A 22624-nucleotide genomic window follows, 5' to 3' on the forward strand; every position below is an offset into this window, starting at 1 on the left:
AGGTAGCCTGTAGCCAGATATAGGTGTCCCCAGTATAGGCAGCCAGTTATAGGTGGTGCCCCAGTACTGGTAGCCAGGCATAGGTGGTGCCCCAGTATAGGTAGCCAGGTACAGGTGGTGCCCCAGTATAGGTAGCCAGGTACAGGTGGTGCCCCAGTATAGGTAGCCAGGTATAGGTGATGCCCCAGTATAGGTAGCCAGGTACAGGTGGTGCCCCAGTATAGGTAGCCAGGTATAGGTGGTGCCCCAGTATAGGTAGCCAGGTATAGGTGGTGCCCCAGTATAGGTAGCCAGGTACAGGTGGTGCCCCAGTATAGGTAGCCAGGTACAGGTGGTGGCCCAGTATAGGTAGCCAGGTATAGGTGGTGCCCCAGTATAGGTAGCCAGGTATAGGTGGTGCCCCAGTATAGGTAGCCAGGTACAGGTGGTGCCCCAGTATAGGTAGCCAGGTACAGGTGGTGCCCCAGTATAGGTAGCCAGGTATAGGTGGTGCCCCAGTATAGGTAGCCAGGTACAGGTGGTGCCCCAGTATAGGTAGCCAGGTAAAGGTGGTGCCCCAGTATAGGTAGCCTGTAGCCAGATATAGGTAAGGGCCCAGTATATAAAGTCCGCTGTAGCGGGCTCACTCATCTGCTCCCCATGTACAAGCGCTGATGTCACTCTTCTCTCAGTGCTGGAACGCAGTGTGCTGGTTAGTGAGCCACAGGCCCGCAGCCAGCACATACAGATCTTCCAGCGCATTGGGGGGGCCTGGGGCCCCCAGAAGCCCTGGGCCCCTCACTGCAGTGTAAGTTGCCAACCACCCCCCCCCCCCCCGGGTGGCTGCCCTGTGCGGATCTGTAAGGAGGCGGAGCCTGGCGGCACATACCTGCAATCCCTCCAGTGCTTTGGCAGCAGCGATAGGACACTTGAAGTTAACAAACGCACAGAATCGTTCACTGAGGATTCGGACGCTGTGCAGCTCTCCGTAGCTAGACAGAAAAACACAGTATTATACATCACTAGACTTCTGGATAAGTATGGGGGGGGGGGGGGGGGGGGGAGGGAGGGACTGGAACTCGAGAGAAAGGGAGAGGAATTTTACTGGATGTAACCTGAGTAAAATCACTTACCGAATACTCTCCAATATTTGATCCTCTCAAGCTGGAATGTTTATTAACTCAAGTATAAGTCTACTAAGCAAAGTTAAAGGGACACTGTAGGGGGGGTCAGGGGAAAAGGAGTTGAAGTTACCCGGGGTTTCTAATGGTCCCCCACAGACATCCGGCGCCCGCGCAGCCACCCCAATGCTCGGCCCCGCCTCCGGTTCACTTCTGGAATTTCAGTCTTTAAAGTCGGAAAACCACTGCTCCTGCGTTGCCGTGTCCTCGCTTCCCCTGATGTCACCAGGAGTGCAGGGCGCAGGCACAGACCATACTGAGCCTGTGCAGTACACTCCTGGTGACATCAGCGGGAGTGAGGACACGGCAACGCAGGCGCAGTGATTTTTTAGACTTTAAAGTCTGAAATTCCAGAAGTGAACCAAAGTCTGAAAACCACTGCGCCTGCGTTGCCATGTCCTCACTCCCGCTGATGTCACCAGGAGCGTACTGCACAGGCCCAGTATGGTCTGTGCCTGCACCGTGCGCTCCTGGTGACATCAGGGGAAGCGAGGACACGGCAACGCAGGTGCAGTGGTTTTCAGACTTTAAAGCATCGGTGAGCGGCTGCGCTGGCACAGGATGTCTGCGGGGGACCATTAGAAGCCCCAGGTAAGTTTAATTCTTTCCCCCCCGACCCCCCTACAGTGTCCCTTTAATGGCTGCACTTGGGGCTCAGGAGGGGTTAATGACTGCACTGCATACAGTATTGCAGCCTGTCTCTCCTGCCCCCTAAGTGTAGCCAATACCTCCTCCAAGCCCCCAAGTGGTGCAATTATTCACTCCTCCTCCTGCAGCCCAGTATTTCCCGCCCCTTTCCTTAGTAATTGTTGTGGCCGGGACTGTCACACCTGTGTTTTCTTTGCATTTCCTTTATCAAGAAAGTGTCACTTACTACTGCGTACATTGCTGCACATGGGAATGTCACTATCAGTACACACATTGCTTAGTGTGCTCAGTGTTGCCCAGTGACTCGTGTATAAGTCGCCCCCTATACTTTTATTTAGTGAGTCAGACCTACATTTCTAGACGTGTACTCTAGTATATACAGTATATTATGAAATATACTGTATTTGCCCATTGTAAAATCTTTCCTGATTTACATTCTTAAATGATAGATGGTGACAAGTTCACAGCTGGAATCTTGGGTTACTGAGTGTTCCAAAGTAAGCAGAAATACCTGGTCTCCCCCAGAGTGCACTGTGGAGGAGGCGGCTTCATGACATCAGAACCTAGGCTGTGACATCACTGGGAGGGTGGGGCTACATACAAATACAGAGTAATACATATAGGAAGTGTTGCTCTGATGCTGAAACCTGGATAATGAACATAAAATTGGGCATCCCGATCAATGCATGACACTCTACTATATGTAGCAACTTTTTTTTTTTTTTTTAACCTCCCTGGCGTTCTATTAAGATCGCCAGGGCGGCTGCGAGAGAGTTTTTTTTATATATAAAAAAAATCTATTACATGCAGCCAACTTAAAGTTGGCTGCATGAAAGCCCACTAGAGGGCGCTCCTGTAGCGTACTTCCGATCGCCTCTGGCGATCAGAAGTAACAAGGAAGGCCGCAATTAGCAGCCTTCCTTGTTTCGCTTTCCTCGTCGCTATGCCGACAAGCGGAGTGACGTCATGGACGTCAGCTGACGTCCGCCGCCTCCAATCCAGAACTGTTTGTTCCGGCTGCGCTGGGCTCGGGCGGCTGGGGGGGACCCTCTTTCGCCGCTGCACGCGGCAAATCGCCGCGCTGCGGCGGCGATCAGGTAGCACACGCGGCTGGCAAAGTGCCGGCTGCGTGTGCTGCTTTTTATTTGAAAGAAATCGGCCCAGCAGGGCCTGAGCAGCAGCCTCCCGCGGTAATGGACGAGCTGAGCTCATCCAGACCGCTAAGCAGGTTAATTAAAGGAGTCAAGTGACAAGCGTTGCTAAATTTTGGCTGGAATACATAGATTTTCCCTTTAATACTGATGAGAGGGTCACGGTTTCACAACTTTTGCAAACTCCTACCTTATTTTCACATTCCCCATTCTGCAAATATTTCTATTTAAAAAGAGAAACCTGAAGTGATATGTAGTCTTCCATATAGATTTGCTTTTAAACAATACCAGTTGCCTGGCAGTCCTGCTGATCTTTGGCTGCAATAGTGTCAGATTAACATAAACAAGCATGCAGCTAATCCTGTCACACTTCAGTCAGAGCACCTGATCTGCTGCATGCTTGTTCAGGGTCTATAGCTAGAAGTATTAGAGGCAGAGCAACAGCAGGACAGCCAGGTAATGTGCATTGTTTAAAATGAAATAAATATGGCCTCCATAGCCATCTCTCGTCAGGTGTACTTTCAAGGACAACTGCAGCGAGGGGTATGTGGAGGCTGTCATGTTTATTTCCTTTTAAGCAATAATCGTCTGGCTGTCCTGCTGATCCTCTGCCTCTAATTCTTTCAGCCATAGCCCCTGAACAAGCATGCAGCAGATCAGGTGTTTCTGACATTGTCAGATCTGATAAGATTTTCTGCATGCTTGTTTCTGGTGTGATTCAGACACTACTGCAGCCAAACAGATCAGCGGGGCTGTCAGGCAACTTATTGTTGAAAAGGATATAAATATGGCAGCCTCCGTATCCCTCTCGCTTTAGGTGTACTTTAAATGTATTTTCGTTGGTAAAGGCTGCTGACATATTGGCAATAGGATAAATATAAACCTACTGTATATTTTTAGGCAAGGTAAATAATTCAGCTTCCCTGTCCTACACATACTCTGCAGTGATGGAGAGATGGTATATTCTTAGCGAACAGCAATGCCTCTTGTTCCAGAGTAAACCGCTGACCTCTAGTGGTGCAGAGTGGGAGCACCGCATAATGTAAAGCCAATACAAGTATCTCCACTTCTCAGGTTCACATTGACATGCTGGCAGCAGGGTTCCTGTTTGGAGCAGGGGGGGGCTCATTGTTAATGAAAGCTGCAGCCATCCCTTTCTGAACATCAGTATGCGTTTAATTTGGTATTATACAATCCATCTGGGGTGAAGTCCTGCCGATCACATCACCCTACAAATAACTGCGTTCATTCCGGGACTAATTATCGGAGAAAGGGCGAGTTAATGAAACGGAACCGCAACTCCTGGGAGTCTGCGAGTTCATTCTTTCTGCCACTGTGAATAGATGGCGAACTGTAAAATCTGCGTAATGAGCCTGGAATAATCAATGGCCACTCCTGATAGATTGTGTGCTGGAACCGGAATCCCAGATATAGGGGGGAGGACTGCAGACACCCCAGTAACCCCCCCAGGAATGGGGGGCTGCGGACACCCCAGTAACCCCCCCAGGAATGGGGGGCTGCGGACACCCCAGTAACCCCCCAGGATTGGAGGACTGCGGACACCCCAGTAACCCCCCAGGAATGGGGGCTGCGGACACCCCAGTAACCCCCAGGATTGGAGGACTGCAGACACCCCAGTAACCCCCCAGGAATGGGGGGCTGCAGACACCCCAGTAACCCCCCAGGATTGGAGGACTGCGGACACCCCAGTACCCCCCCCGGAATGGGGGGCTGAGGACACCCCAGTAACCCCCCAGGATTGGAGGACTGCGGACACCCCAGTAACCCCCCAGGATTGGAGGACTGCGGACACCCCAGTAACCCCCCAGGATTGGAGGACTGCGGACACCCCAGTACCCCCCAGGAATTGGGGGCTGCGGACACCCCAGTAACCCCCCAGGATTGGAGGACTGCGGACACCCCAGTAACCACAAGAAGCAAACTGCAGCGAGTCCCTGTGGAATAGGCCTAGTCAGGTCTATGTTGCCGGTGCACAATCCCTCTGTGGGTCACCACTCCACACACGGTTCAATGTAGTAAATACGAAGGAGGCACTCAATTGGCTTCAAACTTGCGTTTTATCAAATCCCAGTAATACACGATATGTTTCGGGGCATATCCCCTTCATCAGGTGAAGGGGATATGCCCCGAAACATGTCGTGTATTACTGGGATTTGATAAAACGCAAGTTTGAAGACACCCCACCATTGTCTGTCTCTGGTGCGGATCATGACCATTCAGCTGGTAAAGTCACATGAATAACAGACCACTTGGACTTACCATTTAAATGAGTCTTTCAGGTGCTTCTCAGTGATTTGTTCTGTAATATTCCCCACCCACAAGGAGTAGCGCTGAGGCCTGTGAAACAGGAAAAAAGGAGAAAAATATAAAAGCACAAAATGAAGTTTGAGGGCCAGTTTCCACTAGCGTTGTGGATGGCTGCGTCACCTCGCGTCCCCCCCCCTGCAGGTACTTCTGGTTGTCCGTACAACTGTATGGCGTCATGCGGCTTCCCTTCAGCAGTTACGTGGAATGGGATGCGTACTGCAGAAAACTGCAGCATGGTATCCATAATTTCCCCCGCGACGCATAGTGACGGATAGCGCAGGTCAATTCATGTCAATAAACTACTCCATTGACATGAATTTGTTGCAGTTTCTTTGCCATGCAGTGCGGTTTCCACATAGAAACGAGTCTCTTGGAAACAGGCCCTTACAGATCTGCTCCTCACATGATAAAACTAGATAAAACCGCCAGCTGACGCAGAGGCTGACGCCCACCGCCGGCTGACGCCCACCGCCAGCTGACGCAGAGGCTGACGCCCACCGCCAGCTGACGCAGAGGCTGACGCCCACCGCCAGCTGACGCAGAGGCTGACGCCCACCGCCAGCTGACGCAGAGGCTGACGCCCACCGCCAGCTGACGCAGAGGCTGACGCCCACCGCCAGCTGACGCAGAGGCTGACGCCCACCGCCAGCTGACGCAGAGGCTGACGCCCACCGCCAGCTGACGCAGAGGCTGACGCCCACCGCCAGCTGATACTAGTTTTGTTTACTTTGTATACTTTTTTGGGGGATGTCTGGTCTGATCATATTCAATAGCTGAGGATTTAGACTGGTTCAATTATTATTATTTATTGTATTTATAAAGCGCCAACATATTATGCAGCGCTGGACAATAAATATATACAATGATACAAGGATGACATACATAGGGTTATACACATAGAACACAGTTATACATGCAAATTGTACAAAATACATGATCATGCAATATGGGCTGGTTAGGTAGGCCCAGTAATACAAGTACAGTGTAATGATTGTGGAACTTTCTCCGTGATCAGCGCACAACGCGTGCGCTGATACGGCGGAAAGCCTCCACAAGCATATATTTGCAGGCACCCAGCAAAAGGTGCTACGCACCTGTAGAGGGAAATTTCTCTCGGCAGATGGCGCTGGGGAGTGCAGAGGAACCAATCCTCTGTACCTCCACAAGTGCCAGACAGGAATTGTACGAAGCGCAGAACGCAATCGCAAGAGAGGCGATTGCGAATGAGAACGAGCAAAGGGACAGGTTGTATGTGTGTGCGCCAACCTAGTCGCCACCTCGCGACAGTGCACACACAACAGCAGATATGAAATAGGAACGCGGTCGCGAGAGGTGCGATCGCCAGACGTGACACAAGGCAGATCAGAACAGAATACGAGGGTAGCAAAGGCACAGCAAATAATACAATGAGAATAACAAGGAAAATAACGCTAACTGAACGTGAACACTGCATTCATTCGCAACAGTGCACGCGTTCGTGCGTTGTCTCCACGTGATAAGCACAATAGAGACAAGCACGCCTAACTAACCATCGACAGACAAACATGTAACAGAGGACGCGAGCGCTTGCTTAACGGTTACCTCACCGAGCCTCCAACAAGCGTTCGTAGCAGACAAGACAGACACACGAAAACAGGGACAAGCGAGAGATGGGATCCACAGCACTAGCGAAAGTGGCCAGCGCGATCCAGGAAGACAGAACAGAAGGATCCACAGCACTAGCGCTAGGAGAGTGCGATCCAGGCAGACAGAATAGCAGAACAGAAGGATCCACAGCACTAGCGAAAGTGACTAGCACGATCCAGGTACAGAGTAGCAGAACAGAAGGATCCACAGCGCTAGCGCAAGATGCCAGCGCGATCCAAGTGAGACAGATCAGAAGAGATAGCTGGTAGCAACCGCTGCACCAGCTATACTCCAAGAACAGAGATCAGAACCATTTCCTGTCAACCACCGCTGGGACAGGACAATAGCAACAGAACAAACAAACAGATAAGCAATCCTAACTGCACTAAGGAAACCTGCCTAGTGCAGTTTTCCAGGAATTACTCTAAGCTGATCTTCAAACAGAGAGTAAGGCTGACACTCCCGACAGGAGTGTTACACAGGACTAAATCCTTATGACCAGCCAAGCATTGTGGGAAACACATAGTACTTATAGTACACGCCTCCAATGAATGTGGCCAGGCAATTTGCATGACAACGTATGCAAATTCCTCAGCAAGCACAAGCTGCAAAACTGACAGAAGCTCTCCTTTCCAGAGTCCTGCAGCATGCAAACGTAAACAATGGTCAAAAAGCTGCCTGCCTGCACAGGCAGATGAGCAGATCATTACATACAGGCTGTCATAGGACAGGGGCACATGATCCTGTAGATTACACTAGGGAATGGAGGACCCTGCCAGAGGCTTACATCTAAAGGGAGGGGTGGAAACACTAGGTGGGGCTGTTAAATATTCCTTAGGGAGTTACTGTGTGGTGGGAGGTGGGTAGGCCATCATAAAGAGGTGGGTTTTGAGGGGTTGCTTGAATGTGTTGAAAGAGGGAGCAAGTCTGATGGGTGGTGGAAGGGCATTCCAGAGGATGGGGGCAGCTCTTGAGAAATCCTGCAGGCGGGCATGGGAGTGTGAAATGCGTGGGGTGGTGAGGCGAAGGTCGTTGGAGGAACGGAGGGGGCGACCTGTGAACAAGCTCAGAGATGTAGGTAGGGCAGGTTTTGTGCACAGATTTATACGCCAGGCATAGAATCTTGAAACTTATCCTGAAACGGATAGGGAGCCAGTGCAGGGATTCACAAAGGGGAGATGTGGATGCAGAGCGGTGCGAAGAATGGATGAGTCTTGCAGCCGCGTTCATCACTGATTGAAGGGGGGCAGTGCGTTTCAGGGGGAGGCCAGAAAGGAGGGAATTACAATAATCAAGGTGGGAGATGATGAGGGCATGGATGAGCAGTTTGGTCGTGTCCGGGGTTAAGAAGGGGCGGATCTTGGAGATATTACGGAGGTGGAAATTGCAGGCTCTGGTGAGGTTTTGGATGTGTGGGATGAAGGAGAGGTCAGAGTCCAAGGTGACACCCAGACAGCGGGCCTGGGAGGTAGGGAGAATGGTTGTGTTGTCGATTGTGAGGTGGAAACCTGGGATGGGTGCAGCAGCATGGGGTGGAAAGATCAGGAGCTCAGTTTTGTCTAGCTAAAGCTTTAGGAACCTAGCTGACATCCAGGAGGAAATTGCTGAGAGACACGAGGAGACCATGTTTATGGTGGTGGATGAGAGATCGGGGGTATGGAGGTAAATCTGAGTGTCATCTGCATAGAGGTGGTAATTGAAGCCCAGGGAGGAGATAAGCTTGCCAATTGAGGAAGTGTATATGGAGAAAAGAAGGGGGCCTAGAACAGAGTCCTGGGGGACCCCAACTGAGAGGGGGGCAGTGGTTGAGGAGGACCTATTGAAGGAAGTGGTGAAGGAGCGATTGGATAGGTAGGAGGAGATCCAGGCCAAGGCAAGACCATGGATGCCCATGGACTGTAGTGATTGGAGGAGGAGGGAGTGGTCAACAGTGTCAAATGCTGCAGAGAGGTCAAGGAGGAGCAGGATGGAATAACAGCCTCTGGCCCTGGTAAGGGTAAGGTCGTTGACCACCTTGGCGAGGGCTGTTTCAGTTGAGTGTGCAGGTCGGAATCCAGACTGTAGGGGGTCAAGTAGGGTATTGGTGTTGATGTATTGGGTAATGTGTTGGTGGACTAGGCGTTCGAGGAGTTTAGAAGCATAGGGAAGGAGGGAGATTGGGCGGTAGTTTGAGGGTAGGGATGGGTCGAGTGAGGGTTTTTTAGCAGGGGGAAGTACAGTGGCCTGTTTGAATGCTTTGGGGAAGGTGCCTGTGGAAAGGGAGAGATTGAACAAGGAGGTGAGGACTGGGGCCAGGTCAGGGAAGTGGGAACGAAGAGTATTTGTGGGTACAGGATCACAGGGAGAGGATGTGGGGGAGGGGGGGGAAGCCACTAGCAGCAGGCTGACTTCATCAATGGTGGCAGGAGTAAAAGAGGTGAGGGGTGGATGAGACAGGGGAGCAGCTGGAGGGAAGGCAAGGGGACAACCTGAGAGGCGTTGGGAAGGGAGGGATGGAGGAGGGAAATTTCTTTGCGTATTGTTGCAATTTTAGTGGTGAAGTGGTTGGCAAAGTCGTTGGCTGAGAGGGAGGAGCTGGGAGGGGGAGGAGTGGGGTTGAGGAGGGAATTGAAGGTAGCAAAAAGCTGTCGAGGGTTGGAAGCTTGGGTTCCAATCAGTGCAGCAAATTACCTTTGTTTAGCCTCAGAGAGGGCAGTGTGGAAGAGTAACAGTTTGGCCTTGTAATCTAGGAAGTCAGAATTGAGATGCGATTTCCTCCATTTCCGTTCGGCTGCTCGAGTTTCTTTCCTGAGGTTACATGTGTGGGTGTTGTGCCAGGGTTGGGGGGCTTGTTAGGGCGGAAGATTGAAGGGGCAGCTTGATCTAAAGCAGATGAGAGGGCAAGGTTATATTGTGCAGCCGCTTCATTGGGGCATGTTAGGGTAAGTAGGTGGGAGGAGAGGGAGAGAAGGGGACTTGCTAGGACATTTGGGCTGAGATTACGTAGATCTCTCTGCCATCGACCAGGCTGAGGGGTGGGGAGAGAAGTTGTTGGTGGGGAGATGGTGAAGGTGAGGAGGTGATGGTCAGAGATAGGGAAAGGTGCGATGTCCAGGTTGCTGAGGGAGGTGGACTTTGAGAATATAAGATCAAGAGTATGACCAGCGCGGTGGGTGGAGGAATTTGTGTGCTGAGAGAGACCAAGGGATTTGGTGAGGGAGAGTAGCTGCTTGGCAGCAGTGGAGATAGGCTCATCGATAGGTACGTTGAAATCCCCGAGTATGATGGTGGGGAGGTCAGATGACAGGATGTGGGGGAGCCAGGAGGCCAGGTTGTCCAGGAAGAGTGAAGTTGGAGCAGATGGGGGTGATATAGGACCGCAATGATGGCTGGGAGAGGTTGGTACAGGCGGATTACATGGGCCTCAAAGGATGAGAAGTGCAGGGAAGGGGGCGGTGATAGGACCCGGAAGGTGCAGGATGCGGAAAGAAGCAGACCCACTCCTCCTCCAGACCTATTGTCAGGTCTGGGGGTGTGACTGAGATGCAGTCCCCCATAGGAGAGAGCAGCGGCTGCGGTACAGTCAGAGGGGGTGAGCCATGTCTCTGTGAGGGCGAGGAAGGTGAGGGATTTAGAGAGGAAGAGCTCATGGATGGATGTGAGCTTGTTGCGGACAGATCTGGCATTCCATAGACCACAAAACAGAGGGAGAGAGTGCCTGGGGGTTGTATGGATGGGAATGAGATTATTATGGTGTGGTCTGCGGATGCAAGAGGAGTGTGGAGGGGCTGGAAGGGGGGTGGTTGGGAGTTTGGGGACCAGTGGGGGTCTAGGGATGGGTGGGTAGAGGATGGAGGGAGAAAGTACTGGGACCAGCTGGAGAAGCAGGTGGAGGAATAGCATGTGGTAGTGGTGGAGGGGTGGCAAAAGTTTGATGGAGGCCAATCGGAGGCGGCCTGGTGATGCGCTGATGCACCTTTTGCGCAATTTTCGATTTTATTTGATTAGCCGCACCCAGGCTATGCATATACATAGGTTAGGATTTAGTTAGTGTTAGGCCCCTCCCATGGAGGATTGACTTCTTCGCAGTGGGAGGGACGAGTACTTAATAGGTTGCGTGCAAGCTGTTACAGGAAACCAACATCCTCCTCCAGTGGTAGACAGGTCATGTGTATGCTCGGTGTGTATTCGACCCCACAAGTGGGGCTTGCACTCTCTTGCAGGTAGGCACTAGTCTGTTTTTAAGTAGCGCTGCTCATTTCCTTGCTATGTACTAATGTAATTCGTTTTTGGTCAGCTGCTCCCACTTAACAGCCATGCTTTTGGTGTATATGCAGAGCTTCTGTTTGGGTTCAAGGTGCGTTTGTAGTTCCTGGGGGGGCTCAGCGCATCTCTGATGGAGGCCATTCGGAGGCGGCCTGGTGTTGCGCTGATCCACCTTTTGCGCAATTTTCAAAAGTTTGGTAGGAATATGGTGGGTGAAGTGTGGGTGAGCCAGAGAAAGGACAGGGGGGAAGGGGTACATTACGTTGTGTGGAGAGGAGGCTGGCAGTGGTTTGGACAGAGGTAGATGTGTAGAGAACGGTGGAAGATGCATGGAGTAGGTCAGAGGAAGCAATGTGTGTGAGGTTTGGATAGTGATCAGGAATGCAGGTGAGGCTAAAAGATTGAGGAAGTTACCTTGGTGTAAAGCTGATTTCTGCTGAATTGCTGTTGAATTCTGGTAAATTCTGGTTAATTTCCACCCTTAGAAGACGACCCGAAGTCGGCCGACCCGACTACCAGACCTCCTGATATACACACAGCATCAGAGCAAATGAGTAATCAGGATGGTCTGGCAGACAATTTACAATTAAGCAGGGGGGAGGGCCACTATAGTCTCCTGCAAATCAAACAAGCTTGTAGGTGTTACAACTTTGTTTGAAATTACAGATAGGCCAGCAGTGTGAAACAAAAGCCAGAATTTCAATAGCAAGTAGTAAATTACAAAGTAAATATGTTACTTAGGCGCTACTAATATGAGAAGCAGAGCAGGACAGCAGAAATCAGCCACATGTAATATATTAGAGATGGAACATACACAGCAGATGGATGCAGCAGGAATCGGTTTCAAATTGAGTGCAGGTCAGATGAGAGATGAAACATACACAGCAGATGGATGCAGCAGGAATCGGTTTCAAATTGAGTGCAGGTCAGATGAGAGATGAAACCATATAAACCCTACTACATTTGCATCAACTCAAAGTTAGCATCTAATTGTCCATATTGCCTGGTGTTTTGAGCTAGCCAACTGATGGGGCGACAAACTGGATGACATTTGTGTTTACAGGGTGGATAAAGCACCTACATTTGCAAAGTTGCCTGATAAATTATACAGGAGTTATACAAACCTGAGGCAATAAATGTATGGGAGGCTTTCTGAACTGCATTTATATCACGCAACTGAATTCGATAAAGTTTACAGAAAAATCCACCACTGAACTCTAATCTCTCAACGTGTAATCTACACTCCCCATCTCTGCTTCGCAAGCAGGAAGGGCGCAGAAGCCATTTCGGTAAAACAGCGCCCCCCACAGGCAATTTATAATAAAAGACACATTTTGCGGGATTAAAGGAAAATTTGGTGCATGGCTGCAGCCGCTGGCGGCGCCTCAGGGTGCAGAATTTTACCTCCACAAATCACGGCTTTTAGAATAGCTGCAAAATGCGGCTATAAAGGGTAAATTTCCGATTAGCGGCAAGAGGGTGCAATTCCCATATCAGGCACGGATGCAATACCAAAATTTAGTTATGCGCAAGCCAATTTTTTTTCCCCACAAGCCTGCCTGGGGAAATTGCACCCTTTTGAAATTAACCTTCATAGCCACATATCACGCTTTTGCGGAAGAGTGGGGTAGGAGGGGGATTTAGGGTCAGGCACCACCGGAGGGGGTTCGGTTTAGGAACCACCATGTGTGCGATCATTAGGAACAGCACAAGTTCATAGACAGCACTTCTGATGTTCCTACTACTGCTACGTGCGCTCCGCAGCAGTACAATGCGCTATCGCACTGCTGCACCCATTTTCGGCAAAGCGCATCGCTGATCCCATTCACTGTAATGAATGGGGACAGCAGACCCACGCATGGCAACACAGATGGAATGCGATCGCATACGCTTGCGTCCCGAATAGACGGCCATCTGCGTTGCCTAATGTGACCAACGCCTTTAAGTTACGGCACTAAATATTACTGATATTTTATTATGAAAATGCAGGAATAAAATCGCCAAGTTCAGCATATTTTACTAGCGGCAATGCCCTGGGTTTTTTCTTTTTTTTTTTTTTTTTTTTTTAACACGTGTGCCTCTGCTCCCCCTTTCATGAAAAGCAAATGGAGGTTTATTCTGCCAACTTGTTTAAATCTTGCAACACGTTGTAGTCTTGCCTGGACTGAACTGAACAAAACTAAATCTGTAGAAACTGCATTGCAATCTCCCCATTGCGTACTGCATACAAATTGCAACAACATTTGCATTAAGTTACTCTATGCTCCCAGCAGCAATAGGTACAGCCAAATTCCAGCAAACTATTCATTATGAATAGCATGGAAAGGGATTGAATCTGTGGGATTTCCTACCGCTGTCTGTCCTCTCACTTCCTGTCCGTGACCTGCAAATTGCATATAAAAGTTGCAAGTCTGCTAAAGAGCACACGTGTCCAGTGGGTGTGTGCAAGAACCATTCAGCCCACAGCAAGAAGAGGTTACACAGGGAAGCGGATTTACATAAGTGGAGTACTTTGTGAGAGAGTTTATGAACTGTTGGTACTGTCACAGATTTATAGCGCCCTCTGGTGGTCAGACGGGTCATACTCACAATTCATTTTGGAAAAGCAGGTCCTCTTCCATCTCCTCCAGTTTCGCATTTTCTTGCAAGACTGAACAGAAAGAGAAAGCATTAGAGCTGGATCTTTAACCCCCTCCCCAATCGTGAAAGATTACCGCCGTCACTGGTTAGAGAGTCACCTTTGGCAGAGGTTGGGTGTTCCATGACACTCTCCACGGATCCATGCTGCTCCAGCAAGCTGACACTCTGCTCGTGGGTAAATCCGTGAGCCTTGGAAGAAATGTCAATACATTACACAACCACTAAGCATCCTAATGTGAAGAACAATGTGATGTCCACCTCGATCTCTGGCGATTAAAGTGAAAGAGAGATGAGTGGTAAGGAAACTGCCATATTCATTTCCTTTTAAGCAATACCAGTTGCCTGGCTATCCAGCTGATCCTCTGCCTCTAATACTTTTAGCCACAGACCCTGAACAAGCATGCAGCAGATGAGGCGTTTGACATTGTCTGATCTGACAGGATTATCTGCATGCTTGTTCCTGGTGTGATTCAGACACTACTGCATCCTAATAGACCAGGAGAACTGCCAGGCAACTGGTATTGTTCAGAAGGAAATAAATATGGCAGCCTCCGTATCTTTACGGAAGAAAATAGTCATTGATGCTTTTCATTTTGGTAAACCGGGTTCAAAACAAAAACAGGGGAGGACGGGGCTGGAGGAAACCCCAGGTATCTATAAATGTTTTGTTTTAAAAGCCCAATTGTTCTAAATTGCCCAAAATGTCTGATCGATACGGTTGATGGATCAATGTTTGAATAACAAATCGAACAGCATGGAAATGGATCGGACTGGAATCTATTGGAAACTGATGTGCAGTGTATGGTAGGAATTGATCCTTTTCAGAAAGGAATCTATTATTTTGGAAAATTGTCTCCCCCGCTCCGGGTTCAATTTTCTCAAAAATTACAAGTCCAATTTGAAAAAAAAATTTTTGGTCTTGTTCCCATGGAAACAGAGACTCCATGCCGTTTGTATCGGCAGGTCGTTCGTAAGTCGGGGACTACCTGTATACAGCTCTTTTCATAGCACGGCATCATTCGATCATATTTGCAATTTACAAACCACACTCTGTATTTTAAACTATGAAACAGAGCTAATGACTCTAACCTCCCCTGCAGTAAGTCCTTGTTCACACTGCATTCTGATCGCGGCTGCGTTTGATACTCACTGCAGACAACTTAACTGGTCAGAGAGCTCAGAGAAGCTCTTTTGCACAGATAACGAGAGAAGTTTCTAGAATAGAGCCCTATAAATGACCCCCCAGACTGTGCAATCCCCTAGCGCCCCCCAGAGGCAAGGAACAAGACATTTTGCAATTACCATCAGCTGCGATACTTGGCAGGTATGGATCTCCTTCACAGCCTCCTCACAGCTCTCGTCCAGCTGCAGGACAGTCTGAAAGGACTCCACGGCCTCTGTAAACCTCTGCAAGAGGAGAAAGGAATTCCATTATAACATCAGAATTACTCCAATTAATTCTAATTTCTAAAAAACAGTTTTCATTTATGCCTATGAGGGTTAAAGACTTACTGAGGAATAGAAGCACATCTACAATGGTTACAACAGAAACCCACAGGCCCGTATCTAGAGGGGTACAGGCATGGCTTGTGCCATGGGTGCTACAGCACAGGGGGTGGGGACCACAGAGGTGTACCTAGAGGGGTACAGGCATGGCTTGTGCCATGGGTGCTACAGCACAGGGGGCGGAGCCCACAGAGGCGTACCTAGAGGGGTACAGGCACAGCTTGTGCCATGGATGCCACAGCACAGGGGGCAGGGACCACAGAGGCATACCTAAAGGGGTACAGGCATGGCTTGTGCCATGGGTGCTACAGCACAGGGGGTGGGGACCACAGAGGCGTACCTAGAGAGGTACAGGCACGGCTTGTGCCATGGGTGCTACAGCACAGGGGGTGGGGACCACAGAGGCGTACCTAGAGGGGTACAGGCATGGCTTGTGCCATGGGTGCTACAGCACAGGGGGCGGGACCACAGAGGCATACCTAGAGGGGTGCAGGCATGGCTTGTGCCATGGGTGCTACAGCACAGGGGGCGGGGACCACAGAGGCATACCTAAAGGGGGTGCAGGCATGGCTTGTGCCATGGGTGCTACAGCACAGGGGGCGGGGACCACAGAGGCGTACCTAGAGGGGTGCGGGGCATGGCTTGTGCCATGGGCATCAACAGCATGGTCCAGTGCAATTTCAATGTTTGCCATAGGCTCTATATTGCTCAGAAATGCCCCTGCCCACACTGTATAATTATGAATATAATCAGAATTTGTGTTATTGCACAATCAGAAATGGCCATTTATGCAAAAAAGTTACAATTTTTTTTTTACTGTGTAAATGACCTGAAACAATACAGGTCTGTCCCCTCTAAAAACAGATCCCAACAGTCCATCACAGTAGATATTTGCATAAAATATATTTGCATAACATTGATCATCCCTAGTTGGGATATGGAGTTCAATTGCCCACATTGTGATTAAATATATGCAAATCTATGTAGCTAAAAAATGAACCAATCAAGTCCCACCCAGGTTTAAATTGATTGGTCCATTTTCAAGCAGCATGTATTTGCATAAAAAATGTACATTTGCATCAACTTGGAAATATCTACATCTCATTGATCCTCCCTAATCCCAAACAATGTAGTAGGACGACAGCAATTGGGCTGCATATGTCCAGGTGGACCTAATTCACCAATACCTGCGAGTCTGGTGGGAGAGAGAGTTTGCCTGTCCATACACTGCAGGCCGATTCCCGATTCATTTCATGCCAAATGGATCATGAGTCGGCCTTGTGATGCCCACGGCCTTGCCGCCCTGACGCTGTCCCCCTAATGTTTAATGTTGCCAATCCCCCCGGTGCCTAGGGCAAGTGATACATTACCGGCCAACAGCCTCCGCTGGCTCGGTTCTCCATACACACATGCCACGTGGTTGCTTAGTACCGTGGCCATGTAAGTCATCTGACATATGCGTGCCTTTAGACAACCACGTGTGGCGTGCGCGTATGGAAAGCAGAAAGCCAGCGGAGGCCGCGGATAGGTAATGTACAACTTGCAGTGGGCACCGGGGGTTTAGCCGATCGTACCGAAATTGCACGCCATTACAGCAGCACACCTGATCGAGCAAGTTGGCCCAATATCTTGCAGCATGTGCGATCGACTTATATGACCAATTTTGTTCTGAAATTGGTCGCGTTGTCGGTCGGGCATGCAGTTGGCGGCACAGATTATCAGATTCAATTATAATAATCGAATTGGATGGTTGATCGGCCGCAAAGTCTGATGTATGGCTACGTTGAGGCTTGTTACACACCAGGACGTTGCGTTTAGAGGATGTTATAGGGCACATAACGTGCCCCTAACGCAACACCTGGTGCTCTCTGATGTGGACGTCGGAGTGAGCCGCGTTGTGCAGCTCACTCTGGCGTCCGTGATGCATACTCTTGGACGCATGCGGCATCACGTGGTCCCGCCGGCCAATCGCCGCACAGAGCGGCCGCTCCAGGAAGTAAACACTGCATGTCACTGAGTGCAGTTAATATTAGCCATGTGCCTGGCCGCTCTCCACTCCTACCTAACACCACTGAGCATGTTCAAACAGTCTAACGCGGCTCAGCCGCGCATAACGCACAGCATGCAGCACTCTCAACGGATGTGCTGCGTTACACTGTAACGCAACATGGGCACTGTGAACAGCCCATTAATTTTTCATTAATGAGCGGTGGGGGCTGCGTTACAGGCTGCTCTAACGTGCCCCTGTAACGTCCCACTGTGAAAGCAGCCTTAGGGAAGAATCTCCCAAACTATCAGATAAATACAAGCGGATCGGCAGAAAAACCACATTGATGTCCCAAATAGACCAGATTGCTGCTGAACAATCACCATTAGAATTGTTCAGACGATCGGGAAAAAAAACGGTTTGGTTGGGTTTAAAGTGAACCAGAGACGAAGCACCCTCATGTATTTTACCATATAGATCAGTGGGAACATGACAGTAAACGCCTACCCTACTCTCTTCTTCATTCTTCTCTGCTAAATCTGCCTGTTATCAGGCCTGGTAAGAATCCCCGACTGAGCACTCAGCTATAATCATTCTTGTGAAAGCTAGACTGAGTCAGTCTTCTGTGATGTCTTTTCAGGCCCAAGTCTGCCCCCTTGTGGCTCTGCTTCCTGAAGCAGCAAAGCAGAGCCACAAGGGGGCAGACCTGGGCTTGAAAAGACCTCACAGAAGACTGACTCAGCTATAATCATTCTGGTGAAAGCTAGACTGAATGCTCAGCCGGGAATTCTTATCAGGGCTGATAACAGGCAGATTTAGCAGAGAAGAATGAAACAGAGCAGGGTACGTGTTTACTGTCATGTCCCCATTGATGTATATGGTAAAATACATGAGGGTGCTTAGTCTCTGGTTCTCTTTAATAGTACAGATTGGTTTGTTGCTGGTGAAACAGATTACGAAATGTTATTTCTGATGGCTCGGGCGATTCTTTGACCCCAGCCTAAAGGTGCAATTTACAGCAAACATTTGTAGAGTGAAAATGTGTACAGCTATGTCCCAGTCCTGTACAGTACATTTTTATCAGTTTTTCACCCATTTTGTGTCAGTTTTTTAACCAAACAGGACAGAGGAATGGGGGTTCTCCATCAGCAATGCAGTGTGCTGCAAAAAAAAAAAAAAAAAAAAAAAAAAAAAAAATACAATAAAATAAAATTGAAGTCATGGTGTGAACCGGGGTCTGTTCCTATTGGCTGCCACTGTGCTAGCACATGGTATCCGGTAGGTTTAGGGCCAGAAAAAGTTCTGTTTATGGAATGTAGTAAAACAATGGGAATGCGTGAATGATTCCATGCCCATACATTGAATCAGTTTTCCCGGCACTGCGGGAGGGAAGGCGAGGGGCGGTGCATCCATTCCCATGTGAGACTCTAGGACTTTTCTAGAGCTGCCCCTACTTTCTGGAACTCCATATCACCCTCCCCCCCCCCCCCCCCCCCCCAAGGCTTGCCTTGCACCCTTCACCTAAAATAAAAAATAAATAAAAAACTACGTACACCTGTTCCTGTTGGCCTACCCTACCCTCAATGACTCAATCCCCATTGCTGCGCAACTACACATTACCTGTCCCCAACCCTCCCCCTAGTGCCGCACACACACTAGTTTGTAAAGCTACGTACATACGACAACAATCGTTCGTTGTGAACGACGAACAAACTTTTAATTGACGAAAGAACGGCCTAAGTAAAGTTAGGTTTTTTTAAAGGTGTGTAACGATCTGATCGTTAGAACGAACGTTACATCACGTAAAAGTAACTATTGCGCCTGCGCATAAAAATGAAAAGTTCCATGGAGAAATAGTGAAATGCGCATGTCAAGCCTAGTACGAACGACCGTTTTCCCAACGATGTACTACTTTTGCAAATTATAGTCGTTGGAAAAAAATCCACCAAGCTAGATCGTTAGTTTTTAACGATCTAGCTCGTCCGTCGTTAGACTTAATGGTCGTTGGCTGCCTTTTTTTTTTTTTTAAAACTATCGTCATTTGAAATGATTGGGGAACGAGCATTTCAAATGACTATAGTCGCATGTGTGTACGCACCTTAAGGGCCCATTCACACCTGAGCGGGAATCGCACGATTCCCGCTCACGGCAAACCGCTACACAATGTAGCGAGTGGCAGTGTTCTCACTGCCGCGGTTAGCGATAACCGCAACCGCGCTGCATGCAGCGGTTTGCCGGCGACGAGCGTTCCGCGATTTGCAATCGTGATTAGCGTGCATAGCACACTAATCGCGATCGCTCCAAACCCGCCGCAGTGTCCAGTGATTTTTCCGCGCTGATCGCGGGAAAAATCACTCCCGCAGAATGCCGGCGGTAATCGCCGGAGTTCTGCGGTTTTAAGTGTGAACGGGCCCTTAGTCTTTGAGCATGGTCTTCCATGGTTTCCTACTTGGATCATGTACCTAGCCCATTGAATGTCTAAATGATTTGGACTACCGTATATACCAGCGTATTTAACCCTTAAAAATCTTCTGCAAAGTGGGGGGTCGTCTTATACGCCGAGTATCAGTCTGGAGGTAGCGTCAGTAGTTGGAGTGCCGGGTACCGGGTGTCCGGCTGTGGTGAAATGACCTAATCGTGCAGTCTTCCTGTGAATAGAAAAGTAGATTGCGCTCTGTGTTTAAAAGACTTGCTGTATTAGTTTCTTGCGAGCAGCCGCTCACGCGGGTATCAGTGCGGCTTCCTCGATCACCTGACTGGTGACGTGTGCGCTCTACTGATGAGATTTCCGGGCTGTATTGTGGAGCGCACACGTCACCAGTCAGGTGACCCCGGAAGCTGCACTGATACCCGCGCGAGTGGCTGCTCTCAAGAAACTATTACAGCAAGTCTTTTCTTTAAACACAGAGCGCAATATACTTTTCTATCCTTGTGGAAGACTGCACGATTAGGTCATTTCACCACAGCCTGACACCCGGCTGACACTGGGGTAGTCTTATACGGCGAGTATACCCCAACCTCTATATTTTAACTGGAAAGTTGGGGGGTCGTCTTATATGCCCAGTCGCCTTATAGGCCGGTATATACGGTACTTGATTATCACTTCATGAACCTAGCCTCGCAGCTAAACGTCCTCCAGGGATGAGAGATTGTGTATTCCTGTATGCGTGTGCTCGGTTTCGTTGTTTGTCACCTTATTTTATTGCCAAATGCTGCATAATAAGTTAGCACTTTATAAATAAAACAGATCACTAGAGTTTACATAGCTCAGAGTGTGGAGACCAGAGAGGGCTGGGCGCCTACATGTATAGCATGACAAGACATTCATCACGAGTACTCCCGGCTCGTACAGAATATATATATATCCGTGCCTCCCGACCATGTGTTCCTTTCTTGTGCTGTAAGGACCAGGCGCAGGGAGACCAGCATGTATTTATAGTAGCTGACATTCCGTTATTGTACAGAAAGTGCCTGTGATTTAGCGGCGAAGGTCAGCTGACAGGGGAAGGCGCCACGCTTCCCACATTTCATGCATAGCAGGGTGAGCGGGATACACTTGTGTGAGGCTTCCGGAGTTTGGAATACTACAGCTCAGAACAAACCTGAACACTGGAAGAGGTTATGAAAAAGGACCCAAGTCGTAAGAGGAGGTGGGTTGCAGTACATTTGGAAACATGCTAAATATGGGCGCTAAGGAAAACCTGAGGTGAGTGAGACTCAGGCCTGGAACCCACTGAAATCAGCAAACGCAAAACGCAACCGCTAGCGTTTTGTCTGAGCGGTTTGCAAGCGGATTCATGCGCGTTTTTGGTCGTGTTTTGCAACATTGTATTTTTTTGCCCAGCGGGTGCGTAGCGTTTTGCGTTTTTATCCTGATTGGTCCTGTGAATTATTTTTAATTTTGTTACAGTGTGCTGAACCGCAAAACGCTAGCAAAACCGCTCAGTTTAGGTTTTGCTGAGCGTTTCTGCTAGCGTTTCAATACTTTACATTGAAGCGCTAACGCTCCCAAAATGCTGCACGTCCTGCGTTTGCGTTTCTGGGAAACGCAAACGCTCCTGTGGAAGTTGCCCCATCCATTAACATTAGCCCAGCGTTTTGGCAAACTGCTAGCGTATCGCCGCGTGCCAAAAGCGCTCCTGTGGGTTCCAGCCCTTAGAGACATCAAACTAAGGATGGCCATACAAGGTACAAGGTTTCATTTTTCTTCAATTAGATCATTTAGTTTGATTATTCCGTTAGATCGAGTATAAAGATTTTTTCAGCATGTCCAATCTGATTTTTCTCAAAAAAAAACAAACAAAAAACCAAAAACCTGGATAATCGTTCGAATTTCTTGATCTAAATAATCGAATGAAAGTTGCGAAAAAATTTTCGATCGAATAAACGGGATAATCGAAACGTTTTTATTGTACAGTGTATGGCCACCATAAACGTTGACTTCGGTAAGATCTTCAGTGACCAACTGCACATGGTTTATTGCAAGCTATCGAAACAAAGTTTCATCTTCAGGCATTATACAGAACTGGATCAGAACCGTAACATCACTTGTTGGTTTGAGATCTGCATTTCTGCTCCTCGACTAACACCAGACCAAACTTCACTTTCTCCTTTTAAACAATGCACATTGCGTGGCTGTCTTGCTGATCCTCTGCCTCTAATACATTTAGTCCTAGGCCCTGAACAAGCATGTAGCAGATCAGGCGTTTATGACAAAAATCTGACAAGATTAGCACTAACTAGAAAGAGCAGCCATCAACAATATCAAATTAGCAATGCGCCTCGAAGATAAAAAAGAGGTCTTACCCCACAGCCTTTCAGTGCTCGGCCTTTCCTGAAATGGCCTTTAGGACAAGCAGCAGATAACTCTATACATTTGTCGGCATCCATTAGGGCCTCATTGTAGAACTTCAGCTGTTCATAGCAGCACGAACGATTACCAAAATACCTGGAGATAAAAACAAGTTTAGAAGCAGGATTGTCAACCACAAAATCAAATTCCATTTAAAATACTGCATGGTCTCTTTAATGCTGCCAGAAATCTCTCCTATCTATATAGGAAGGTCTCTGCTGTAATTATCTTATCTCCATTACCCAAGCTCTGTTCTCTCGCCATGGCTGCAGAAGGCAGAGAGAGGGAAACTTGTCATCTCCCATTTCACAATCCTGCTCCTCTCTGATTGGGCTGAGTACACTGCAGTGTGACAGGCTTGGCTGAAAGCTGATCCTGTGCTCAAATCACAAAGTGCTCAGAAAAGCGCTCCTAGTGGGTTACTGTGGGAAAGAGAAATGGCCTCTTCCGTGAGCAGCCAAAGGTGGTGAACTCGCCGCCT

The 22624-nt window shown here is 48.9% G+C and overlaps 1 protein-coding gene across 1 annotated transcript in view; it reads right to left on the bottom strand.

The window, feature by feature from the left end:
* TTC31 (tetratricopeptide repeat domain 31) overlaps positions 1-22624 on the bottom strand; it is a 102240-nt gene that overhangs the window by 22590 nt on the left and 57026 nt on the right. Inside the window, exons 8-13 of the mRNA XM_068255049.1 lie at positions 22098-22239; positions 15101-15205; positions 13897-13987; positions 13748-13808; positions 5240-5317; positions 869-971 (exon numbers count right to left, since the gene is read on the bottom strand). Coding sequence (XP_068111150.1) covers positions 869-971; positions 5240-5317; positions 13748-13808; positions 13897-13987; positions 15101-15205; positions 22098-22239 — 580 coding nt within the window. The remainder of the gene's footprint in view (positions 1-868; positions 972-5239; positions 5318-13747; positions 13809-13896; positions 13988-15100; positions 15206-22097; positions 22240-22624) is intronic.

Source organism: Hyperolius riggenbachi, chromosome 10 (genome assembly GCF_040937935.1).
Source record: "Hyperolius riggenbachi isolate aHypRig1 chromosome 10, aHypRig1.pri, whole genome shotgun sequence".
NCBI lineage: Eukaryota > Metazoa > Chordata > Amphibia > Anura > Hyperoliidae > Hyperolius > Hyperolius riggenbachi.